At 47.8% G+C, this 25,563-nt stretch overlaps 1 protein-coding gene across 3 annotated transcripts in view; it reads right to left on the bottom strand.

The window, feature by feature from the left end:
• The window catches only part of ascc3 (activating signal cointegrator 1 complex subunit 3), a 99,570-nt gene that overhangs the window by 29,134 nt on the left and 44,873 nt on the right, over positions 1–25,563 (bottom strand). For all 3 annotated transcript variants that reach the window (XM_060065226.1, XM_060065224.1, XM_060065225.1), the window contains exons 11-22: positions 24,610–24,774; positions 18,975–19,151; positions 18,751–18,822; positions 15,485–15,619; positions 7,744–7,935; positions 7,082–7,306; positions 6,239–6,358; positions 5,372–5,536; positions 4,686–4,772; positions 4,178–4,354; positions 1,856–2,081; positions 1,347–1,501 (exon numbers count right to left, since the gene is read on the bottom strand). In XM_060065226.1, coding sequence (XP_059921209.1) covers positions 1,347–1,501; positions 1,856–2,081; positions 4,178–4,354; positions 4,686–4,772; positions 5,372–5,536; positions 6,239–6,358; positions 7,082–7,306; positions 7,744–7,935; positions 15,485–15,619; positions 18,751–18,822; positions 18,975–19,151; positions 24,610–24,774 — 1,896 coding nt within the window. The remainder of the gene's footprint in view (positions 1–1,346; positions 1,502–1,855; positions 2,082–4,177; positions 4,355–4,685; positions 4,773–5,371; positions 5,537–6,238; positions 6,359–7,081; positions 7,307–7,743; positions 7,936–15,484; positions 15,620–18,750; positions 18,823–18,974; positions 19,152–24,609; positions 24,775–25,563) is intronic.

Below are 25,563 nucleotides of genomic sequence, written 5' to 3'. Positions count from 1 at the left end.
GCGGCGGGCCGCCTCGTCCGCAACACGCTTTCCCCTCTACGGAGGAGGTTGTGATGGTCTTGCCTCCGTCTGCTCTCTCAGAGCAGGCTTAGTGTATCTGTGTGCATGTGTCCCTGCGAGGCTTGGCCGCGGTGTGCCGACATATGCAGCTGGATCAGGGCAAAGCCGTGGGGGAGTGTTCCCTTACGACTCTCCCATGGGCCGAGCATGCATTGCTAATCGGACATAAACATTCATCTTCGCATTCGGGGCCCTAACCCCATCCCCCCCCCGCTACAAAGAGCTTCCTATTCCGGGGATTCCATGACAAACCCCGAAGCGAACCCCTCCCCCCCCGGCATCCATGCCATCCCTGATGTGGGACACATTTCCCTGACACCAGAACCTCCTCCTTCCACCCTGGAGGTCTGATGCAACCCCCCCTAGACCCCTTCAGAACAGCTGGGGAGCCCTGCGCGGTATCACCATTAACCATTTGCGGCGCTGGGACTCGCTCCAAGTGATGCTATGGAGACACCCTCTCGTTTTAGAGCAAGGAGGAGAGGGAGTGAACCGAAACCTCTGCTCCTAAAAGGAATAATGTGGAGTTAAGTGTGGAGGGCCTGCGGGGAGCCTTCCTCTATCGCTGTAACACTGCTGAGACACTGAGGCACCGCGGTTAAAAATAGGCCACTACGGGACTGTGTACATGCAGACTAACAGACATCGTCGTGGGGCTGCCTCACCAGCTGCTTAGTGTTTGTTTATGGACAGAGGCAACAGAGGTGGCGTGCAGGGATTTACACTCTCACTCGATACCTCGTACTTTGCCTACAGTGGAAGTCGGAGAAGCCCCTGAGACAACCCGGGCTGACACACAAAGCGCTGTATCCTAGAGGTAAACTCAGTTTAAATGGATGGAGGAACAGGGTCTAAGCGCTATAAACTCAGGCTTGGAAGGACACAGGATGGCAGGGGGGGTTCCCCCCTCACGCTCTGTGTGTCATTAGTACTTGCTCAAATTCTTAAACGCTAATGTAGCTTTATTCAGTTCAACCGGTGCGGTAATGCCAGGATTCGGTAATTGGTTACCCACTTAGCAACATAACCAGGATGGCTAATAAAGTCCACCAATTAAATCGGCTTTAAACCATAGATGGAAGTCGACACAAGATTGCAATTACTTTTAGTAAATAACGGATTTATGTTGTCCATCACTTTAAGTGCTGGGTTTCAGAAAGAATAAATATCAAAAGATTGATAAAAAGGTATTGACTCACTTTATGAATCACATTTTCAGTAACAGGAGTTTTTGTACTGAGGAGGTCCCAAATTACAGTGGCTTCTTGTGTGGTTGCTGTGGTTACCTGGTCATGCCACCTGAAGTCCGGGGTGATAACGAGACGCACTCGCAGGACAGTGCGCGTGATTGGCTGGATGCTGGCCTCCATCAGGAGGGAGGGGATTTGGTGGGCACACTGCTTGACTTTCATCCCGATGTTGATGTGTTGCAGCATGTGACCTGAAACCACAAAAAACTAAAAGTCTGCATTGAACACTTTCTCTCATGTGAAATCGGGTCAGTAGTAAAATCAATTCTAAAAAGCTACATCGCTTTGATTTGCCCTCATTTAGCAAAGGTAAAGCCTAAATAGTTAGTCACATCACATGCAACTAGAGCCATAGTGTACAGAGAAAACATACATTTAACTTGGATTGTCATGGAGGATCTCCTGCTGGTTGGGGCAAGGGGTTAGGGGCTTGGGTTGAGGGGTTAGGGGCTTGGGTTGAGGGGGGTTAGGGGCTTGGGGTGAGGGGGTCAGGAGTTAGGGGCTAGGTGCTGAGGGGTTAGGGGCTGAGGGGCGGGGGCTCTCACCGATCTCCTCCTTGCTCAGCTCCTTCAGCTTGTCCACGGTCAGCCTCCGCTTCTCCAGCCGCTCCAGCACCGTGTGCGGCAGGATGTGGAACTGCCGCAGCGGGTGAGCGAAGCCCCACAGCCGCTTGTCGATCACCTTGCACAGGTTGAGCAGGCGGTAGGTCATGGCCGGCCAGCGCTTCCTCAGGGCGATCTCGAACAGCGCCCGGACGATACGGGCCGCGTTCTGAAAAGCATGGGGGGAAGGGATAAAAGGAGATCAGCGAGACAGGACTTCTTTCGCCCCGCCATACACAAACACACAAAGTTTACACGTTGGTTTTCTTAAAGATGAGACGTAAAGAGATTAGGGAAACGGATCGCTTTTCACCCCGCCACACACAAAAGCCATTTGAGAAGAGTCCATCTGTAGTGGGGTGATTCATCATGTCTGATGAAGAGGGGCCGTCCTGTCTGTGTCCAGACGTCCCGCTTCGGCCCGGCTGTATGCTGATTGATTGCCCACGTCTTTTTGAAGGACGGGTCAGGTGTCCGGGACGGGCCGCTCCCTGATAGGCTGGCCATGTCTGGTTGGCTTGTGATCGATTTGGTCAGGCGTTAATGAGGACCGACCAACTGATCCGAGGCCTCAGTGTGCCATGTTGACGGACGGGTGGGCTCGGGATGTGCCCCGATTGAAGGCCTGGGGTTAAAGTGGGGTCCAGCCTGGCTTTAAGCGGGGCGCTTGTGTCTCAGGGGCAGTCGAAGACAACTCACTGAGAGCGGTGACTCCGTGGCCTGATAGTCATTTGATGTTGGACGGGGAAAGTAAACTGATAGGATTAGAAAGCTTCCAGTTGTTTGGATCTGGGAGCCCTTTCAGACCTGCTGTGTGGACGACTCGGCCCGTCTCTAAGCAGTCTCAGGTTTCAACCCCCCCGCTGTCACTGTTTTGGGCCTAGCATCTTCCATGCTGTAAGTATTTAGCTGCCCTGTAGGGTCATAAACTGTTCTTATCGTTTCTGAGACCTGTTCCTTTGCAGTCAAGTTGAAGAGTTGCAAGTCAGACCAAACTAATTATTCTGGCCCGTCCATCTACTAATACTTGCAGAGGTAATTTCTGTTACCTTCATTAGTAATGGTTGGAGTTTAGTTGAGCTAGGATCTCTTTTGGTAAATTTGTGCATCACATTCAACATTGAAAACACACAAAAGCACACAGGCAACCACCAGCTTATTGTTTGCCACTCAACCACTTGAGTAAGCGCTGAAACAGCGATAGCCACAGCGATAGCATCAAGAGCTCTTAGTATGGCGTTGCCATGTAGCATGAAGTGACCTCATCTCCACTACCACTTGAGAACAGTATCACATGCGAGAACTTGCACGTTTGAACATTTAGAAGCAAAAAGAGAGAAGATCTGCGCGATACATTCCAACTATTCGTCCACATGGTCTCAGTTACCGCTGGAAATCTGGAATCGATGTGTTTGCGGAACCAGGGAACGAGAAGCGGAGAGGAAGAGCAGAATGAGAAAATGAGAGGAAATAGGGGATTAGAACCTAGCTATTGTGTACAATTATGTACCAGGGATCATTTCAGCGTCCACATTTGGACGGGATCATTTGAATGTGCGCGGGGAGGACGAGGCGGGGGTGAGTGGCGCTCGCAGATTGACTGTGTCAGCTCCCGGGGGATGGCTTCTTATGCACTCGCGAAGTGGAATGCAAAGGGCTAATAAGAAGACAAGCATTCTGTTGTTTTCCACGGGGAGATGATTGCAGTGAGATACAGGGATGGGACCTCTAACTGAACATAATGGATGTGGTGGACAGATACTCAACTGTGAATCCAACTGAATAATCCAAATAATAAAAGAAAGAACTGGGATGAAGCACGGAGAAGGGGCCTCTTCTCCAAGAGTGCTCCACTGGAGCCAGGCGGTATCTCCAAAAGGTCAGGGGTCAAACACATCATAGAATTCATATCCAGGCAGAGATATGCGTATTTGCATGCCTTAAATTGCTGCAAGTGTGTCTTTGGGTCATGGGAATGTCCAGAGGGGCATGTGTTGATATGCGTCCAGTGTGACAACAAGGGAGGAGAGAGAGAGAGAGAGAGAGAGAGAGAGAGAGAGAGAGAGAGAGAGAGAGAGAGAGAGAGAAAAAGTGAGAAAATAAAAGGAGCGATACTGAGACATAGAAATGTAGAGAGCGAGAGATTGATAGGAATAGAGGTAGAGAGAAATAGAGGTAGAGGTAGAGAGAGTGAGAGTGAGAGTGAGAGTGAGAGTGAGAGAGAGAGAGAGAGAGAGAGAGAGTGATGGGGTGCATTCCAGTGACCTGTGCCACGTAGGAGAGGTCTGAGATAAGCGAGAAGCTGTCCACTTCTCCGCGGCCAATGTAGGTCTGCAGCAGGATGTTGATCTTGCCATAGCCGTTCTCCACGCCACCCGCCGCCGGGAGCTCACAGTAATTGCTCAGCATCTGCTCCAGCTCCTCCATCTCTTCGTCACGGACCTTTCGGAGGACACACACACACACACACACACACACACACACACACACACACACACACACACACACACACACACACACACACACACAGTTAGTTTGTTGCTACCATCTCGATCCTGCAAAAGAGGTGCTCAACCTAAAGTAAAAAAACTGGAAACACACAAATGTGAATGTTTTTATATTATGAATGAACTTATTCTGAAGGACAGAGCTGTTTCAGAAAGGATATCAGGCCAAAGACGATTGGGTGTGCCGTGCTGCAGCTTATGCACACATAACAGGCAAAAAGAGCTTAGAATGATGAAGGGGATCTGCCTCTCTCTCTCTGTCTCACCTTGACTTGCTCAAACTCCTCTGCCTTGGACACGATGCTGAAGATGTCGCCCTCTGTCCTCTGGGAGTTGAACAGCTCATTGAACGTCTTCACAGAGAAAGGAACACAGCGAAGAAGAAGAAGAAGAAGACGCAGAAACAACACATGGATTTACATTTAGTATTCCACTTGGATCCAGGATGTATCCCAGAAGACACATTTTCACACAAACAACAGCAGCAGCCCAGGATCTGTAACCAAGTGCGACGTAAATGTTGTGACATTACAAAGAACGACACAAAGTAACAGCCATCCGTATTCACTGGAGTGCCATCCTAAGTGTTCCCCTTTGTTGGTGGTTGTCAGGAAAATGTAACTTCAGATCCAGCAGGCCTACTATGGCAGACCCTCTGATCCAGCAGTGCTTGTCCTTGTATATTATAGCGGACCTTCTGGGGGGAGACGAGCCCGGGTCAGATATAAACAACTGCAAGCTTGTTGATCCCTTTTTCGTTTCGGAGACATTCTACCAAAGAGGAATCTTGAAGCTTTCAGCTGATGATTATTCATTTGTTTATTTCTAAATTGGCCTACTTCTACTTATATTATCAGATAAGGGATTTGTTTATGTTTGTCTATTTGTTCCTCTGTTTGTCTATTATTACTTACAAATCGGGATATTTGATGTACTTGGGAGAAAAGCCTACCTCTATGGTGTTGTATCTGATGTAGAAGTGACTGGCTGTCCGGCCCAGGTCAGTGGAACCAAAGTAGCCGGTGCGCTCCTCAAAGCGGATCATGCGGGCCTTGTCCAGCTTCCGGCCCGCCTCCACCACCAGCTCCCTTCTGTACATCAGCAGGCCTGGGTCCATCTGAGACACGCACACACACACACACAGGCAGAGACAGACACACGCAAGCACACACGCACGCACGCACGCACGCACGCACACACACACACACACACACACACACACACACACACACACACACACACACACACACACACACACACACACACACACACACACACACACACACACACACACACACACACACACACAGCAAGGGATGGATAGAGAAGGAGGATCAGCTGGAGAGCATTAGCATGGAACTATTCACATACTGGACATGATGACGATGATGATGAAGACGATGATCGACAGGCAAATGTTAGCCAGGATATGCATGAATTGGTTCCCATTTCAAAACAAAGTGGGATAGACAAGACAAACTGGCAGCAGCAGGGACAGAGCCAAATCAGGGTTTTTTGACAGACCGAGAGAAAGAGTGTCTGACAGATGAAGTCTCAAAAGTGGAACAGAAAAGACAGCAGGAAACTAGACTAGGGAGCACAGGTGAAGGGGAAAAGAACAGACAGACAGACAGATAGAGAAAGATGGACGACAGACAGTCAGAGAGAGTGACTGACAGACAGACAGAAGGACAGATAGAGGGATAGAGAGAGACGGCTGACAGAGAGGCAGAGAGAGAGACAGAAAGAGGGACAGACAAGGAGACAGAAAGGAGAGGAACGCCATTTTCAATCTGCTGTGGTGGGCCTGCCCTCTGACCTGGAAGGCCTTGTGGTTGATCCCGTACGCCAGTGGGTTGGCCCTCATGCGCACGTATAGGTAGGAGTAGCTCAGCCACTTCACCGCCTCATCCACATTGGTCACCGTTCCCAGGCAGACCTGAGAGAAACAGGGATGACCGAGTCACAGAGAGGACAAGACAAGCCTCTGGCTCCACCTAGTGGATCGTTCAGAGCTGTGCCGGACTACACTGGCAATTTGTTCTACATTAGACAAAAATGAATTCTGGAAAAAGACTAACAAAACCAAATTAATAAAAACTGCTTTATCATCCTTGATCCATTTGCTCAAGTGCCCCCGTCCCCGTCCCCCGCACACACACACAATCTCTATGTAAAAGCATTGCAGCTGCTGGATTGTCAGCGCCACTGCAACAAAATAAATACAATTATTGCAAAAAAAGTTAAAAAAATAGGTAAAAAATTAAAAAGTAGTTTCTGCTAAGTTCAAGGCACATTTGCACAATGATCGGGTCTCAGCAGATACCTTGACTCTGTTGGTTGTTATGTCATATTTGGAAGCTCAATCTGTACATTTTACCCCCAAAAATCTCTTTCTTCCGGGGGGGCATGTCCCCAGACCCCCTAGCGTTGCTAGGTTACCAACTCACAGAACCACTGCTACAAAAAAATCTGCAGTATTATTGTTTGCTACTGTTTGTGAAACTGAAACAAATGACAGCACCCGACCATCTCAAAAGGACGGCCTGTGGTGTTATAGCCCCCTACCGCTGCAATTAGGCAGACAGAGGGAAAGACGGACAGACAGATAGGCAGGGAGCCCGACAGGGAGACAGGCAGACAGGGCGACAGACAGACAGACCTCTGCATTGAGGTTGTCGGCCAGGTTGTTGAGGAACTGGCTCTCGATGGGGTTCTGCTGGGTGAGGAGGGTGAGGTAGTGGCTCAGCTTGTCGTGGGTGGTGATGATGGTTCCCTCGCCGTGCTTGTCGAACTGGGGCCGGCCGGCACGCCCGAAGATCTGCATCACGTCCAGGATGCCCAGGTCCACCTGCATGCCCCGCTTGGCGTCGTAGATCTGAGTGCCCTGCGTTACCACGGAAACAAGAGGAGGGGATACAGGGTCAAGAGTGCTTGATGATGGTGTTTTTGTCTTTTGCCTTGGCAGGGAAACACAAGCGCACGCACGCACACGCACACACGCACGCACGCACGCACCCACGCACCCACGCACCCACACACACACACACACACACACACACACAGATGCCCGCACATATGAAAACACACACGCACACACAGGTGCACAGAGGTGCCCGTAACCGTGAACACACGCAAACACACACACACACACGTGCCCGCACACATGAACCCACCCAGAACCGCAAACAAATGCACACAGATGCACACACAGACAGGTGAAATGCATGCAAACATGCACACAAACGCGCAAACGCACACAAATAGAGTCGGTCATAAAACCGACTAGAGCGGATAGCCTGGAGGCATAGACTCTCCTCCCACCTTGATGATGACGGCGTGCGCCGGCAGGTTGACGCCCCAGGCCAGCGTGGCCGTGCACACCAGCACCTTCAGGTAGCCCCTGGAGAACATGCTCTCCATCAAGCTGCGGTCCGTGCGCAGCATGCCCGCGTGGTGGATCCCAAACCCGGACGGGAACATCTCCCGCATCTCCTTGTTCCTGGATCTCTGGATCTGGCGGCACAGGGACAAGAGGGCGTCATAATAAATAAATAACATATGGGCCATATTTGAGTTAAGCCCTGTGCGGCTGCAACGGTGATTAGGGGCTGCACAAATACAGTGGACCTGACCTATACCGGTAGAGCAGTGAGTGATCGTCTGGGGAGGAAAACACGAGAGCGCAACCGGGGGTGCCCTTTTCTGGCTCAAGTGGAATGAAGATGCATCTGTCAGAGGGTCTCGTTTAGGTAAAGTTACGCACCGTGCTACTTTGACTTTCTGGAGTACAGCTCCAGGTGTAGCTTTTCTTCTTTTTTTTTTCTTTTTTTATAAGGGTCTTTTCGCCAGGGTATTTGGTTAACACGTTGTGACAGCCTTGGAGGGCTTTCCCTTCCTTACTCTCTGTGATAGAGATTTAAAGAAAAACAGAGACCAGTGTGCACACCAATAGGAATGCCGACACACACACAAACAGACACAAAAAACACACACACACACGCACGCACAGATGTACCAGGCAAGGTGTAAGGATTGCAATGTGATGTGGGCTGGGAAAGAGGTCATGGCCTGTCTTAAGCATGAAGGTTCCTTCATCACAGAGCTTTATCTCTCTGTTTCTGGGTGTCTAAATGGAGGTCAGAGTCCACCAGGCCTCTGAAATGATGATGGAAAGCCCATTACATCAAGGTGTGCGTGTGAATGTGTGTGTGTGTGTGTGTGTGTGTGTGTGTGTGTACAATTCAGAAGGCGAGCGTATCTCTTTGTGGAGAGGGATTGAGGCCCTCGAGTAGTGGGGATCTTCAAACTTAAGTGTAAGGGAGTTTGCGGGACCTGTTTATTTGAAACAGGGTTCACATTTGGTCGGAAAAGAATGACATAAGACGTGGGAACCTTATTGGGCTAAACCACATCACGTGCCTACATGCAGCCTCAACAACAAATTAAGTATTTAGGTTGACGTCATAGGCACATTAATTATCGCTATCAACCATAGTGGTCGAACACTAAGTACACTCCAAACATTGGTATCTAAATAAATTCTGATTGGGTTTTACTGCTGCACGTCTTTCATCAAAGAAAACACTTGTTTATATAATTTGATTTATATAATTTAACAACTCTCATATTAACTCTCTGGTTAATATGTTGGTTCGTTGTGATTTGTACATTACTGTGCATAGAAGCAACACTAATATAAGATCATTATTATACAGCATGGTGATAAAGTACATATCAGCATCCGTACCAATGGCTAAACTTCATCATCATCATCATCATCATTTGCAGTGCATTAGCAAGCAATGATTACATTTCTGTGATTGACTGGAAGTGCAATGTCAAGATTTTAACAAAAACCATCCAGAGGACATAAATAATGTGTGCTTTCACCTGTTCTCTGCTAAAAAATGTATGAAATGAAAATGATCCTCAGTGTCTCTCTTTCTCTTCCATGACATCCAAGGCCACCTCATTTATCCTTTATGCCCAGTCCTTTATCCTTCATGTATAATTTATTCCATGAAACACGCTTCAGTAATGACTATGACACGATAAAGCCATAAATTATTCAAATCCTGAGCAACTTTGAGAGGGGACAACGCCCTTCAATCTCCGTCATTGCATAACCTCACCTCCCAAGAGTTTTATCAATTAGTGCCTTGACCTTTAAAGAAAAACCTTATCCTATGTAGACCGAAAACATTGACAAGAAAAAGAATATGACACGCAATGTACAGCAACTGTGCCTTTCGGACTAACCAACGTGCACATCGAGACTGAATATTAGGAGCATTCCTGTTATCTACATCCTAGACAAAGGCTGGGCGGAGATTCTGTGTGTGCGTGTGCGTGTGTGTGTGTGTGTGTGTGTGTGTGTACAGTATATATATGCTAGCGTGTGCTGTATATTGCCTATGTACGTGTTACTGCATGTGTGTGTGTGTGTGTGCTTGTATGTCCTGTGTATTGCGTGTGTGTGTGTGTGTGTGTGTTACTGCATGCACATGTGTGTTTGTGTTTATATATGGTTGCATGTGCTGTGTATTGTGTGTGTGTTTGTGTGTGTGTGTGTGTGTGTTACGACATGCGTGCGTGTGTGTGTGTGTGTGCAGGCTGTTTAGAATGCGCGGGGGGCAGCCTCCTGCTTTGAGGTGTCACAGCGTGTTACGGCCTCGCTGCCGGGCCTCTAACGCGAGGCGAGGCGGGGCTGATGGGAGCAGTGTGGTCCGCTGATGGGAGCACTGTGGTCCACTTATTGGAGGTGGCAGGGCCCTAAGCTCCTGATCAGGACTCATTAGGGCCCGGCCACCTCCAGACGCCCCCCCTCAGCCTGGGAGGGCGTCTGGAGGAGGGCATGGAACCTTCCATCCCTCCGTCCATCAATCCAGCAGAACCATCTATCGATCACGATCACGGATCAATGCAGAACCTGTTTTGCCCAAAAGCGTGTCAGAGTCTCTCCTGTTGCATACATAGTCATACACATGCAGTCAAGTGGGGGGGTGGGGGGGGGGGGCACGCACACACACACACACGATGCCCCATAACATTCACGACACAATCATCTCTAACCCTAAAATGCCAAAAACGTCTCTGTATTTCAAAATATCCATGCTGACTCTTTGACAAACGGATAAAGCCTTTCCTAATTTGACCCCCTCACCCCCCTACTAAAGTTCCAACGATGCGTTGAGGAGCGGTGGCTTCACAGGGACAGCCGATGTCTGGGTGTTTCAAAGCGCACAGCTCCACCACAGAGATAAGAGATGACACTGGGGGCCACGTGACGCTGAGCGGCGGATAACTGGCTCCCCGTTTCATGTCCCCCACTGTGACGATCAAGCGATCATTTACTTAGCCAAATGGAGCCAGTGTGTCTAATTGTTGATTTCATTCTGTGGACCCTGGATGGTCATAATGTTTGCCCTTCGCTTTGACAGGCTTTTAAACACTGGACGCGATGCGAGCGAGTGGGCGGACGAGATGCAGCTACCCGCAGACACACACGCCACTGCTCTCCATCTCTCTCTTTGGCTCTCTGTCCTCCACTGCTCTCCATCTCTCTCGCTCTCCGTTTCTATATGTCTCCATCTATATGTGTATCAACTTCTCCATGTCTCTCTCTCTCCCTCTCTGTACTCCACCGCTCCATCTATTTCTCCATCGCTCTCTTTCTCTCTGTCCTCCACTGCATATCTCTCTCCCTCTCTCTCTCTCTCTCCCCCCCCCCCCCCCCCTGTGCTCCATCTCTCTCCCTGTTTCTATACGTCTATCTGTGTATTCCACTTCTCCAACTCTCTCTCTCTCTCTCTCTCTCTCTCTTTCTACTCCACTGCTCCGTCTCTCTCTCTATGCCTCTCACTTCCTCTGTGGCTCTCTCTCCATATCGCTCTTATAATAAATACCCTCACATGCTCTGCATCCGTCGACACATTTCTGCCTGGCTCAATTTGTGTGACGTGTGAAGTGTGACGTTTGTTTTTCTTTCATCGGCTTTATGTGTGAGTGTGGTGATGAGGGGGGGTTAAGGGTAGTATGAGTGCACCGGAATGAGTGTACGTGTGTTTTAATATTGTGTGCGTGCACTGTGGTCTACCGTCCTGCAGGCCGGAGAAGACAAGAGGAAGTCCGCACACGGTGGCGTTTTATTTTGTTGTAAGCACGGCTCTCTGCGGTGGGTGGCGCAGCGGAACGCGTCGAGCCTCCAGTCAGCTGTTTTACTGCTGATGATGAGGCAATTAAAAAAGGAAAATGGACTTGGGCTTGCATTACCATGAGAACACCGGCCGATCCCCCGGGCTACGGCACTGCAGATTACAGTCAATATATATAGCAACCCGAGTCAGTATGCGGGTTTAGCATCCTACATCTACGCATCCGGGACGGACTATATGTGATCTATTTTAGGCTTTGATTCTCGCAGTTTGTGTTGTGTGTGTGTGTGTGTGTGTGTTTGTTCGTGTGGCTGAGGTTTGTGTTCTTTTTATCCTACCCGGGGGGCCCATTTTCCCTGCCGCCTTCAGGCTTCAGCTCAGCGTTGTTGATCAGTCTGCAAGTGACGGGTATTAGCGTGGCTATTGTGACAGACTGCCACGGGTCTGACACAATAACAGGAGTAGCCGTGTAAAAATAGCCGGCAAACGAAAGCAAACAGGGGCCTTAATGAGCGGAGTCCCTGGAGGTGCCCGACGCACGGCTCTCCCCGGAGACGTCTCGTCTGGGGCCGGGGGGGGGGGGAGGAGAAAAACGTGCCCATCAAAGGGGAGCGCGCAGCTGGGGACGCGTCGAGTGCGAAGGGGGGGGGGCCCGCGTGATCGCCCCGGTGCGGGCAGGCAAAGCGGCACATCTGTAACCTTCTGGACGCCGGCCCCTCCTGCTACGTTTCCAAGCTGCACCCTCTCTCCGCCTAAACACCTCCATCACAGGCTCGATGATACCCCCCCTCCGACGCTAACCTCAGCCCTTGCTTCCACACACACACACACACGTCTTTAAATGAACGAAGCGCGGTTCAGTGTTTACCCATACAATATACAGATTCAAAATAATACTTTGCCTGCCTTACTGAGTAACGTTACAGTTGCGGTTCACAGCTCCCGCTGGGACTTAACATGCTTTGTGCAATACCCCTGAGGGACCACAAGGTGTCTCTTTGCCTCTACGCTAGAGCTCTGTCTGTCTCTCCCTGAAACAAGCGATGACAAGTCAAGCCTTGCTTTCATCCGACGGCTGGCTGGGAGAAAAATAAAGGAAAAGAAAAAGAGAGAGAGAGGGCCTGGACGGGAGCTTGGCAGGGGATGTGAAGTGCAGAAAGGACGGGGGAACGTAGGGGTGGGCCAGGGGATGGCAGCAGGGCGTGAGACACTCGTTGGAGGGGCACGCCACGGGCAGAGGTTCTCCTCGCTGCCGACACACAGCGCGACACGATGGTTTGCTCCACTGAGGGTTTTACGAATATGTGATTGGGGTTCAGTTAAGCTATAAAGGGATTTGTCTGTCTGTCTATGCTATCTGTGAGGATAGATCCAAGGCACACGACTGGGTGTGTGGAGAAACCCTTGCAAAAATGTACCGTCAAAACTATGACAAATAACAACAATTTCCATATTTCCTGAAGGGTTTCGAGGCCACTGTAGCAGACAGGCAGTCGTTGCTTTGTCTTTCTTGCATATTGCATCTTTCTTGACTGTCTGTCTGTTTACGCATCGTTTTTCTGAACATAAAATAGACTTAATTGTAGCACACCACTACAATTAAATGCATCTAATCCAACAGATACATACAAACCCATAACTGTAGATTACCGAGATACATTTGAGAAGCTTCTGCCATATTTCTATCTGAAGGAGAAGACCGAGTCCTCCATTTGAATATTAACACGATGCACCCTCTTATTAAAGAGGGCGCCTTACGATATCTCAGCGTGATCGACAGCCTAAAGTATACATAAAGCCTAAAGTAATGAACATTAGCAGAGAAAAATACTGCAGAATCACTTCTGACTTTTGACACAGGATAAAGAAATGTTAAATTATAGGAGTGACCCAGAGGTGCTTCATTTAACTGCATATGCATATCTGAGATAAAAAACCAAAAAAACACCTTTAAATATTAATGTAGGGGCAATTTCCAGTGCACAAATAAGCCGTGCATTATCTGTGTGGGCATAGAGTGGGATCCGACCGGTGCAACCGCCCCCCCAATTCCCCCCCTCCAATCAGTAGTGGCAGGTTGGACTCTCAGGAACTAATGGAAGCTACCACTACTTTGGGACACCACTTAATGTTATTATTTGGTTGCACGGCTAAGTGCCGATACAGCAATCACAAATCAATCAGCAAACATCCGCCCTCCCACACATCTACACACGCGCGCTTGTTTGAAGTCTGGCAACATACACAATCCCCGCTTTCGGTGTAAGAAAAAATAGGCTGCGATGAAATGAAATCCTGTTTCAAAGACTAACCAGGCAACAACGAACCATTTTTAGTGCCCCCCCCCCCACATCCCTCCTCCCTCCCTCCCTCCCTCCCTCCCTCCCTCCCTCCCTCCCTCCCTCCCTCCCCAACACCCCCATAATCTCTCTAGGCTCTATTTCCAGTTTTAGAAGGCATGAAAAGTGATCTGATTTGTATACATATCCCATTTAAATAGAGAAGAGATTAGAGACACATCAATCTTGGCTCAGGCCCCGGGGAGCCGAGGGAAAAGGTTACTAAATTTATCACCGCGCCTCGCGTCGGAGGAGGGGATTTAAATAGGGGAGTTGAAGCCTTGACTGGGCCCCACTTTCCACCTCTGTGTACTCACGCGGCGCAGAGACCATTAATTACACACGTGCACGCCGGAGCGCACGTCGGGTCGAGGCTGCCGCTGTGTGTGGGGGCGCGTTGGCACTAGGGCGCCCAGACGCGCAGGCGCCACACCCGGGCAGCCGGAATAAACACGTTTCTCCCCCCACTCTCTCCGATTGTGTCTTGTACGTTCGCTCCGTAGGTGTCTTGGTGTCAGCCGTCGAGCCGTGCATGGAGTCGAGGAAAATAAAGAAAAAGCACCCTTCACTTTGCATGAACCTCCATTGGCCTAAGCGTTGTGAAAAGGGTCTTAGTAGTCATCTGTCGCGCTCTGACGGCCGGCTCCAGATCCGGTGTTGAGGTGTGCGTGCCGGCCATTTGTGCCCGAGACACCTGAGAGACGCGTGGGGGTCGGGGGGGTTGTGGCAGGGTGTGAATGAATGTGAAGCGGGCTTCCGATGCAGAACACGGATGCGCCGTAATGTGCTAATTAACCGCCCTGGCAGGGGTCAAGGAGGCTCCACCGGCTGGCGGTGAGGTTAATTTCCACAGAGATGGACCCATCTCTTGAGTCTTGCATGTCTGCTTTTTTTTTCTACTTTTGTTTACGGCTCCCGGTGGCTCGGACCAACTCTGAAGAGGTTCCTGACCTCAATTTCACTTAGCTTTTACCTTCGGTTAAATTTTCCTCGGTTTTTGAATATCATAAATAAAGGCCCAGAAACAACAGAAATTGGGCTGGGTACAAAAGGAGCATTTCAAAGTTAAATTGAGCAGAGAGGGGGAGGGCAGTGAGAGAGAGAGAGAGAGAGAGAGAGAGAGAGAGAGAGAGAGAGAGAGAGAGAGAGAGAGAGAGAGAGAGAGAGAGAGAGAGAGAGAGAGAGAGAGAGAGAGAGAGAGAGAGAGAGAGAGAGAGACTGTATGAGATGTACAGGAAATCACAAGCAAGCCTCATGTTTGAGGCCAAATTATCCACAGGCCTAGTTATTTTCTCTGTTCTTTCTCTAGCGATGAGCAATTTTTGATGTGTACACAATGCTGTTTGATGTGAAAACAAGTCTTATACTGACATATAGCACAATGTTCTGGACTGGTCTTTGTTGCAGACTGGCGCTTGGTTTGGCATCAATAGCGGCATCACAGACCCTGCTTAAAAAATCTAAGTAAGGCGATGCTGAAATGTAAAAGCATCGTTCAAACATGTCACATGATGTAGATTTGTACAGTGGTGATGTTTTGCGAGTGTGCGTGTATGTGCGTGCGCCTACCTGTTTGTCACACTGGCCATAGTCGGCGCCGTGGTCCGGCTGGAAGAAGGAGGCCTCCCCGCGGTTCTTGGCCATCTCGATCAGCGCCATGCCCGTCCTCACCGTGGAGTTACGGGCGTGGACAAACACCATCACCTGAGACACACGGTGCAGCAGCACATCACCTGTTAACTGAGCCTCGGGACGAGCTTAGGGAAAGAGAAACAGGAACAGGATCTTGGGTTGATGTAAACCCAAAAATGGAAAAAGGAATCGAGGAGAGACAATACTGGAATATCCTTTCCAGGGAAATTAAAGTTTTGGACTGTGTGAACCTTCCGCGGGGACGCGTGATGTCAGGCTTGAGCCTCTGTGCGGGAAGATGCGGAAGAAAGTAAGCCATGTATATTTTTGTTCCCGCTGTGGCGCGCCTCAGAGGTATAGCAATTTATATTACCTTGAAGTTGGCATGCAGCTATAGTAGGAAGGGAGCTTTAGGAGAAGCAGGACAGGACTTTCCCTTTTAGTTAGCTTTAAGCTGCAGGCACGCTGTGCACGGCAGCTTCAATAGATAATATAGAAGAATGGAATTGTATCCTGTCCACATATTTGTAGAAGACTATTCGCACAAATTTTACTGGCATCCATAAATATATCCTTATTCCAAAATATGTACCTTCCATTGGTACAAATCTTGAAATGGACACCACCTTGTGAAAAGGACGATGGAGGAACTGATGTAATCAGAGAATTATGATCTTTAGCTGCCAGGGGCTCATAAAATACACCAACCTTTTGTCCTTCTAGTTGCATTTTCTCTGCAAAATGTCCTATTTTTTCCCTGGAAGATTATTACACTCATCCATAATGGTGTCAATTTAGTTACATCAACCACATGGATTTCTAGTTATTGTAGTGAAACCTTCTTCATCCTCATACTCGTAGATGATGTAAATGATCATCCGTGCCAGCAATGAAAGCAGCACATATATTAGCCACACCCCTATGCAAATCAGACGTCTTACAATCTGGATCGTGGTTCAGAACAGGGGCACTGGCACTGGTTTTGATGACATTTTAGTGGTTCACCTGAGGTCCAAAGGGTAGGGACAACTGTCTCAGATAGACCATGGCTCGGAATGGTATCCTTTCAATGATAGCGATGAAGAGAATGAATGACATTTACATAAATTACCCATCTGCCCTCGCCTGCACTAATCCTAATCCTGTTAAACACCCACATCCAGTGAAGATTCCACCATGGCTTAAGCCAAGGTATTCCACCGTTGTCATCATACCTACACCATGTCACAGCTTGACGATTATGAAACTAAAGGGTTGCCTGCCAGGCTTAGTAAATGACCATCCGTTTGCATAAATACCGTGGCCTTTTCAAGACTGGATGGATTGACAAAAGGCCACCGGATCTTACTGCTTTTGCATGCTAAGAAGAAATTAAAAAAAAATAGCAGAAGTCTGTCCTGCTCTGGCTGGCTATGACCGACTACCGCTGTGGTTCATTTTTCAGCCTTGTTCACACGCGATTAGGCATGCTATGCCAAACCAGGGGGTGGCTGTGAGCCCGAAGCCAGGCCTCGCACGTATGGCACCTGGAGAGAGACCGCCGCGGAAAATGTTATTTACTGAAGGTGTTTTATCAGCATCGCTGCGCTGTGTGAAAGTAGCATCGCTGGTTACCTGCGGGCTTCTCAGCTTATTAAAGTTCTGTCTGCCGGTCTGCTTCCCCAGCAGGGGGGACAAAGGGGAGGGGGGGGGGGGGAGGCAAAAGATGGGGGTGGCGGGGGGAATACGGAGGTAGTGGAAAAAAAATGTAATAAAGAAAATTGTATCCATCACCTCTTCCTAGATGAAATTCATATATGTCACATCCACTGTTGACAATTTAATATCAAGTCAGAGAAGATACTTCCCAGATGGGTTTTCAGGCCCCAACAACCAAACAACCATGAATCCAGAATAGATCCACGTTTAGTTTACAACAGACCGATGGTGGTGGAGGATTCGCTGGCACGGGAGTAGACTCGGGATGACACATGGCCACAGACAGCTCTCGCCAGCCAGAGAAAGGCCTGTGTTTCCAGTTAACGTCTAGGAATTTGTGAGGAAAGTGGAAAGATAGCATGTCTACAACGCTGTTTATGTGTGTGTGTGAATGTGTGTGTGTGTGTGTGTGTGTGTGTGTGTGTGTGTGTGTGTGTGTGTGTGTGTGTGTGTGTGTGTGTGTGTGTGTGTGTGTGTGTGTGTGTGTGTGTGTGTGTGTGTGTGTGTGTGAGTGTGTCAACATCCGTGCAGCAAAATGGTGCAGACGAGATAAGCATGCTCAGTGGGGAGCTGGAACACATTGAGCAGATGGGAGCTAAATGGGAACGGGCTGAATCCACAGCTCTGATGTCTCCCATAGGTACCTGGGAGCCGCTGGAGTGGATGCAGGAAGTGGAGGGGAGGAACGATAGAAGAGGGGAGAGGAAGAGGAGGAGGAGATGTGTTGGACGTGATAAGGCGTTGGATTCAGGAGTTTAGGAAGCAGGTGTTCCAACCCCAAAGGAGTTGGCAAGAATGTTTTTCCAAGATAGTGTAGAAGGTAGTAGTCATGCAAAAAGAATAAATATAAAGTTGACTAAAGTATCTTAAAGGTATGAAAACGCCTCTTCATAGAACGGTTTTGTTCTGTACTGTTACAGCTTTAAAAAACACTAAAATACGTTTTTTTTGCCAATTCTACGTGGCATGAAGAAGATGAAATAAGGGGTAAACAGTGAAGTGCGGCGCTGGGAGGATCCTCAGTGTCGGTGTTGGAGTCTGTGTAGTAGATGCCATGTCCACTAATTATATACATGATGTATGTCAGTGTGCAGGCACGTGTTGGCAGGGAAGTGTTGTGGGGTTGGCTGAATAAACTCAGAGCTCAGAATGATGGTTAGAGTAGTGGGGGAATTTAATAATTTTTTCGATGCAAGGGATTATGGTTATTATTAGTGGCCAAGTTGCACTACGGTTTTTTATCACACTATGAATACATGATTGTCTTGCGTGGAATGAAAATAATATTTTTCACATTTATAGACAGACATACAAGAGGACACGTTCAAAAGACGGACAACTAAATGACACAAAAAGGATGAAAGGTGTGGTGTGCAAACACGAGTTAAAATCACATGTTATGTTGCATGTTAAATCTGATGATCATGTGATTTGAACACTGGGGATCGAATCAGGGACCCGCCCACTACACCATCCACTGATGATGTCTTGCAAGTAATGCTTACCTGATGGCCTCCTCTCATCTGCTCCAAGACCTTGTCGTAACACACTTCCTCCATGTCATGGAGCTGTTGAATCTAGAAAAAGACGAAAACACTCACCCACGTCAAACACCATTGTAAATAACATCTCCATGCTTCCGGCTACTGCACATCAGCCGATTGGCCTGCGATACGTGATCGGCGTGACTTGACAATCATATGGTACTAGTGAGCCACGGCGGCCTCACCTTGTTGGTAGACTTGACGCCAATGAAGGATTGGGCGAGGGGCACCGGTCTGAAGCGGCCGTCGAAGAAGAAGAGGCCGATGAAGGGGTTGACGTGGAGGAAGGAGGCCACATCCAGGTAGTTGGGCAGTGTAGCGGAGAGCCCCAGGATCCTGATCATGCTCTGGGTGGACTCCACCTGCCGACACGCACACACACACAGACAGACAGTTTCAGACCTCCAGTCACATCGGCCAGAGCCACTCAAACCGGGGATGGGGATCGGCAGTGGCCGTGCAGCACTCGTGCTTTTCAAACAATAGCTAATGTATATTATAAAATACCTAAAGAAAACCCTCGCTTCGCATTTGTTCATATGAGCGCTAAAGCAACCCATCAGACCAGGAAATTCACATTCAACAAAATCGCATGTCACTATCATTCACTAGCACCATCAGACTCCTCACTTTGACGTTAATGTTTGTTTGGCAATCAAGTATATATCCCGGCTTATTTAAGTCCAAGTTGGTCCCAGAAGCTGAGGGTCAAGAACTTCTGGGCCAAGTTTTAAAACAGATTGAGAAAGGCTTACATCAGAATAAAGATGACTTTAGAGATGAAGGAATGTGCTGCTGTAAATAGAAGCATGTGCAGACTGTTCATATAAATGCTTGTACATGTGCATTTCATAAAACATACGGGATTGAAGGCAACCGTGTCTTCATGTGTCTGCAAAACCCAGAAGAAAGTGCATCCAATGACAACTGGAAAGCCAAAAAAAGCAAAAGGGACCGAAAATAAATAAAAGGTGTTTATGTGTGCGTTTGTGTTTGTGAGCACGAAAGAGAGAGTTTGTGTGTGAGCTCTATCTGTGTGGCGCCTGCTGTTCATGTGACAGAGAAGATTGGTAAGGCCTTTAATGTGATGCAGTACCTGTCAACCCCTCCTATCAAGATAAGGCCCCTAGTCCTCCCGGCAGGCGGGGCCAAAGATTCACTTAGCGCCGCCCACCCTCTGCTAAACTGTGCACTGCGGAGGAACATGACCGCCACTGAAAACCGGCAGTACACACTTCACACTATCCATACGCTTGAATTTACCTCGAAAGGGAAATAACATTAGCGAATAAAACACAACCACATGCAGTTGCTACATAGCTCACCTTGGTCCAAAAAAAGCAGTCTTTATTACCAGAGAAAGCCCTTCCAGGAGAAACATTTTAACGTCTAACTGGTTCAATTCAGTAACATTTGCGTCAAGAGCGGGGATAAATCGAATTGAACAGGGATTTCCATATTCATGTGTCCAAAAGATGTGAAGGGCCTTGGTGCGTCTTAAGCACCGAATACATTTCTTTCGGCACAATCAATTACCGCAGTCTGTCAGGTGAGCCAGTAATTGAATTGAGGGGCAATTGAGGGAGCATCAGAGCACAGAACCTCATGTTGGGTGGATGAGGAGGGACTTGAAGGTAATGATCGGGGGGGGGGGGGCACGCTTGAGAGAGAGAGAGAGAGAGAGAGAGAGAGAGAGAGAAAGAGAAAGAGAAAGAGAAAGAGAAAGAGAAAGAGAAAGAGAGAGAGAGAGAGAGAGAGAGAGCGAGAGAGAGAGAGAGATGGTTTGGTCACGACAATCCTTGTCAATGGCGCCGTCGTACCTCATGTCTAAAAGTGAACAAAACGTTTTGAATGCGTTTGAATATGCCGGTATATTTCGTAGTTCTCGCTCTCTCTATTGTCCACTCTCCTATTGCAGGCCGTCATGGAAACAGCACCGCAGGGAGGGGGGCGAAGCGGTGTCCATCTCAGACAATGGGGAAGACATACTGAGATGAATGAACGGCTGAATGTGCTCTGCCATGAATGACACTGCTGAGCGCACACGAGACGGAGTGGTGATGATCTAGGCGGGGGACCCCATCTGTGACACAAAATGGTCTTTAAGGGACTTTTAACCCCACCACAGAGGAGTTATTTAAAAAAAGGAGTGAGCTCTTTGGATACCGCATCTGGCTAATCACTATTTGGCTAAAACAAACCTTCCACAGTACACACTTCCTCAGTCCCCTTTGTTGTCATTAGTCATCGGTGGCAAGGACCATGCCCTCGGTGAATGAAAGAGCAGGAAATAGATAGAAGGTATGTAGAGAAGAAATTCCTGCGATTCGTTCCGACCCCCCTTTCTGGAGCCCAAGGATAACAGTTTAGATGAACTAGCGGTAAAGGAGAGGAAATGTATTAGACTAAACTGTCGGCCAGCCAGGGTGACGGGCGGAATACTGAGCTACCAACCGCCACCTACCTGGTCCTCGCTCTTCATCCTTGATCGAAATCTCACACCTGCTGGCTTTGGACTTGTGTTTGTTTTTCTTTCCTGCAGCTTACGGTTGAGAGAAGTGTGTGGGTGTGTGTGTGTGTGTGTGTGTGTGTGTGTGTGTGTGTGTGGAAGTGCTTGTGCTCCTGTTTTTCCCTTTCTGCCACGATATTTTATTGATAAGACAGCTCATATTTTATATTTCCGGAGGCAACAATCTTGCTCAAGGCGAGCCTGTCAATAATTCAAAACTTCTAAAAGATTTCCTTTCAAATGTATTGGTTTTGCACCAAACTGTCCCTCCTGTCCTGCATGCACAGCCTTACACAGGAGACACCTCCAAACAGTGGGGAATATGGAGACATCGTGGCCCAAAACGCAGCAAGACCGCTGAAGTGTTTTGTAGGTCCAGAACATTAATTAATCACGAAACCTCATCAATCACTTGCTCAGTGGTTCATATTAAATAGTCTGGCAATGTAGAACACTTTTTCTTTTTAATTATGGCAGAACATGGATACACACATCTAGAGTAAAACCAGGAGACAGAACAAAGTGCACTAGAGATGCTCAAAAATGAAAATACATACTCACAAGAAGCTTTGGTTTTTCTCATATCCCTAACCATCTTCTAAATATTTCTGTAGATATATATTTCTGTTTCTGTAGACTCCTCATACATATTCTTTTGTTTCATTCTATACTGTCTAGGGTGAATAGTAGTTGTGGACAATGCTGCCATCCAGACAGTGCTTATTCATTAATGTCGTTGACATTAGAGAAGGAGACATCTTCGCAAAAATACGCTTTGTAACCAGGATATAGCGTTGATTTGTGAATGCTGTTATTCTCAGATTCTTCAGGATAAATCTTTGATACTTGTACTTAAAGATTCTATTGCAGCGGATTTCAGAGTTATCAACTTTTCATGGGTTTCTCTCATAGCACACGTTGGACACTTCCAGGAATCCATCAACATTATGGGATATAGGCTCTTTGTCTGGGTTCCCATATCCAAAGGTGTACATTGAGACCAGGCCGACTCTTGTACAGTGAATCCTGAGAATCGAAGGCTCTGTTCTTGAGCCCCACTGGCCGCATACATGGAAGTAAGGGGGAAGCAGGCGAACTAGCTTCTGTGAATCCGACGATTATAAAACATTAGAGCAATTCAGATAACGTTTAAGCAAGCAACTTATCGTTCATAACTGGTGAAAACCAGAGGCGTTTTTTGCTTGGCTGCATTGAGAAACATTATCTAAGCCGGGGCCGAAGTGTACTTTTGCATCTGTACAGCGTGTGGTGGACACAATGCAGTTGGCTAAAATGCAGAGTATGAACTCCACGGGAGCATAGTGCTGGTCAAGAACGAGCACAGATAGATTGGGTGGGTGGGATGGATGGGGGGGGACGGGCCATTGGAACAATGGCTTCTTCGGAACCGGTGTTTCTGCAGCGGAGCACTTCAGAGTTGAAGCACTTCTGGGAGAGAAGGCAGATAAAATGCCCGGTCAGCCCTTCTTGAGTTAGAGCAGTTAAAGCTGCAGATAAATAGGCTGTGAACCGAGTAAACAGAGGTCACATGTAGAGGCTGCTTTTCAATTACCTTGCGGTTAACCTCAGAGGAGAGTTCCCCATCACACAAAAAAAAGAAAAAAGAAAAGTCCAACAGTCGCTTCGACTTGCATCCACAGTGGCCATCTTTATCTACTCTATCAGCACCCCTTCCTGTCCCCCTCTGGAATTGGACAGTTTTTCTTCATAATAGTTGATTTGATTTACGTTTTTTTTACTCTCACATGGTCTGCCCTTATCTCGTTGTATTTTCTCCTCCCTCTCTTAGCGTTGGAAATGTTCTCCTCATGTCCTGTAAAAGCTCGGGGTCCAAATGTAATTTGCACCTTGTCGTACTGCTTTGACTCAGCCACCATGTTTTCTTTCACAGAAATAAGTAAACTCCCCCAAATACCCGTCTTCCTCTCCCGGGCACCGGCGGGTTTGGTTTTTCCTCTCACCGCCCGCGCCTCTGTCCTCACCCGTTTATCAATTTCCTCTGTGGGATTGACACCTGACAGAGGCTCGTCAGGACCGAACAGGACGCACGGAACACTCCGGAGCCGCGTCTCCCCTCGTCTCTCTTTGCCTGTTTGAATTTGCATAATCAGTCTTAATATCCCAAATGTCCGGGCGGATTCCTGCGCCGGGACCTGTCACTCATCATCAGGAGAAATCAGCCTTGCAGACGGCAGGGGAGACACTGCACTAACCAGGAGTCTATCTCTCTCTCTCTCTCTCTCAGCTCTCTCTGCCTCTCTGTCTCTCTCTCTCGCAGTCTATCTCTCTCTCTCCCCCCGCCCCCTGCCAACACAATATAGTGGAGATGGGCAAACTGCAGACTGCAAGAATACACACACTGAGAAGAGTTAAGTGGTCATAAATTGTGAGATAATAGGGCGACTGTAAAGGTTTATCAGTGCTGGGGTTTGCACAATAGATGAGATTGATATTGACCATAATGATAATATGGCCACAATCTATCTGAAAAAAAGAATTGTTATAATAACAGCAGAAATATATGACAAATAATACTGTGGTTATAATATACAACACATCATCCATTTCATTATGAATGTTGTTGTTCAATCAATGCAGTTGTAGTTTATATTCTAGCAAGTTGCTACTATGAAAACGTGGTGGGATTATGTGTTTAAGTCTACACTTCTAAGTGTAGATTAAAGAGTCCTGTTTTTTTCACAGTTTGTGGACTGAGCAAATGGAGGTTTCTCTTGAGGGCAATATGATTCATTGTTCAGACCTTTTTTCTGGTGTTTTCTTACTGACGGATCCCGGTTATTGATTCTGTTGGAATTACTTTTGAGGCGAATACAGTTTAGTGAAATAAATAACAAACAGAAGAAAGAAAAAGTAACAGGAAAAAAAGAAAGCACACACATTATTGTGTGAGCAGCGGAGGAATCATCTGTATCAGACATCAAACAGCTGATTCAGATACACACACTGGCATTTTTGTGCACTTGCTAGTCAGGGGAAGAGAGAGCGAGAGACAGACAGACAGACAGACAGACAGACAGACAGACAGACAGACAGACAGACAGACAGACAGACAGACAGACAGACAGACAGACAGACAGACAGACAGACAGACAGACAGACAGACAGACGGACAGACGGACAGACAGACAGACAGACAGACAGACAGAGCGAGAGAAGGTGGAGACAGACAGAGACAGAGACAGAGACCGAGACAGAGAGAGCGAGAGCGAGAGCGAGAGCGAGAGCGAGAGCGAGATGCGTTCATGGCAGACGCTACGGAGGAGCCTCACCTGTCTGATGGTCCTGGCTACCAGGCTCTCCAGGACTGGACCTCTGTCCTCGTGGAGCAGGTGCACCTCGTCCAGGATCAGCAGTTTGACTATCTGGGACAGGGCCACGTCCCCCACGGACTTCCTGGTCACCACGTCCCACTTCTCCGGGGTGGTAACCAACATCTGCCACACATCACCAACACAGGGTTTTGAGACCAGAGCGAATGGGGCAGAAATCCACACATTTGTTTGCAAAACACATTGACCAGCAAGCGTTTCTATTGGACTGCATCGATAATGTGGTCACAGCTTGTTACAGTTCAGCATCATTATGACCACCATTCCCAGCCTTTGCTGCCATGTTAGAGTGTGCAAGACCTGACCAGTAGATCACTACAGTAACTTTAAGTTGTTTTCTATAATAAAGATCATGAAATATACACAGCGGATAAACCTTCTAAACCGAATATAAATGATGTATACATGCCGTAGAGTCAACAACATTTGAGCTTTAATTATGAGACTTTTGTTGCACATGACTCGATAAAAAAAACGAACTAGCTCCGGATATCATGATTCTCAAGATCAGATTTCATTCAATAAGATTGCTCTTTATTAACTCCCACTGGGAAATTGCATTATTACCAAAGCAGAGGTAAAAGCTGATTTATAATACAGGGTAAGGGATTTACAAACTGCATTCCACTGCTACCTAACTAGCTATGAGAAAGTGCTGCTTTAGAGTACAAAAGACGAAAAAGCATAAGCCAACCAAAAAAAAGTTAATATTTTTTTTCGTAAATAAATGACAAATAAAACGCTGCAAAGCTTCCTCTGTTGCAGAGTTCTTGCGAATCAGAGTGTTTTGGAGGGTATTTAGGGTTGCATTGCTGACTCGAATATTTGAGCACAGTAATGTCACATTGGTGAGGTGGATACGCAAGCTGCGGCACTCTATTATTGAACATACTT

The sequence above is a fragment of the Gadus macrocephalus genome, chromosome 11 (genome assembly GCF_031168955.1).
Source record: "Gadus macrocephalus chromosome 11, ASM3116895v1".
Classification (NCBI taxonomy): Eukaryota; Metazoa; Chordata; class Actinopteri; order Gadiformes; family Gadidae; genus Gadus; species Gadus macrocephalus.
Note: the sequence above shows the minus strand (reverse complement) of the source record. Positions and strands in the feature narration are given on the sequence as shown.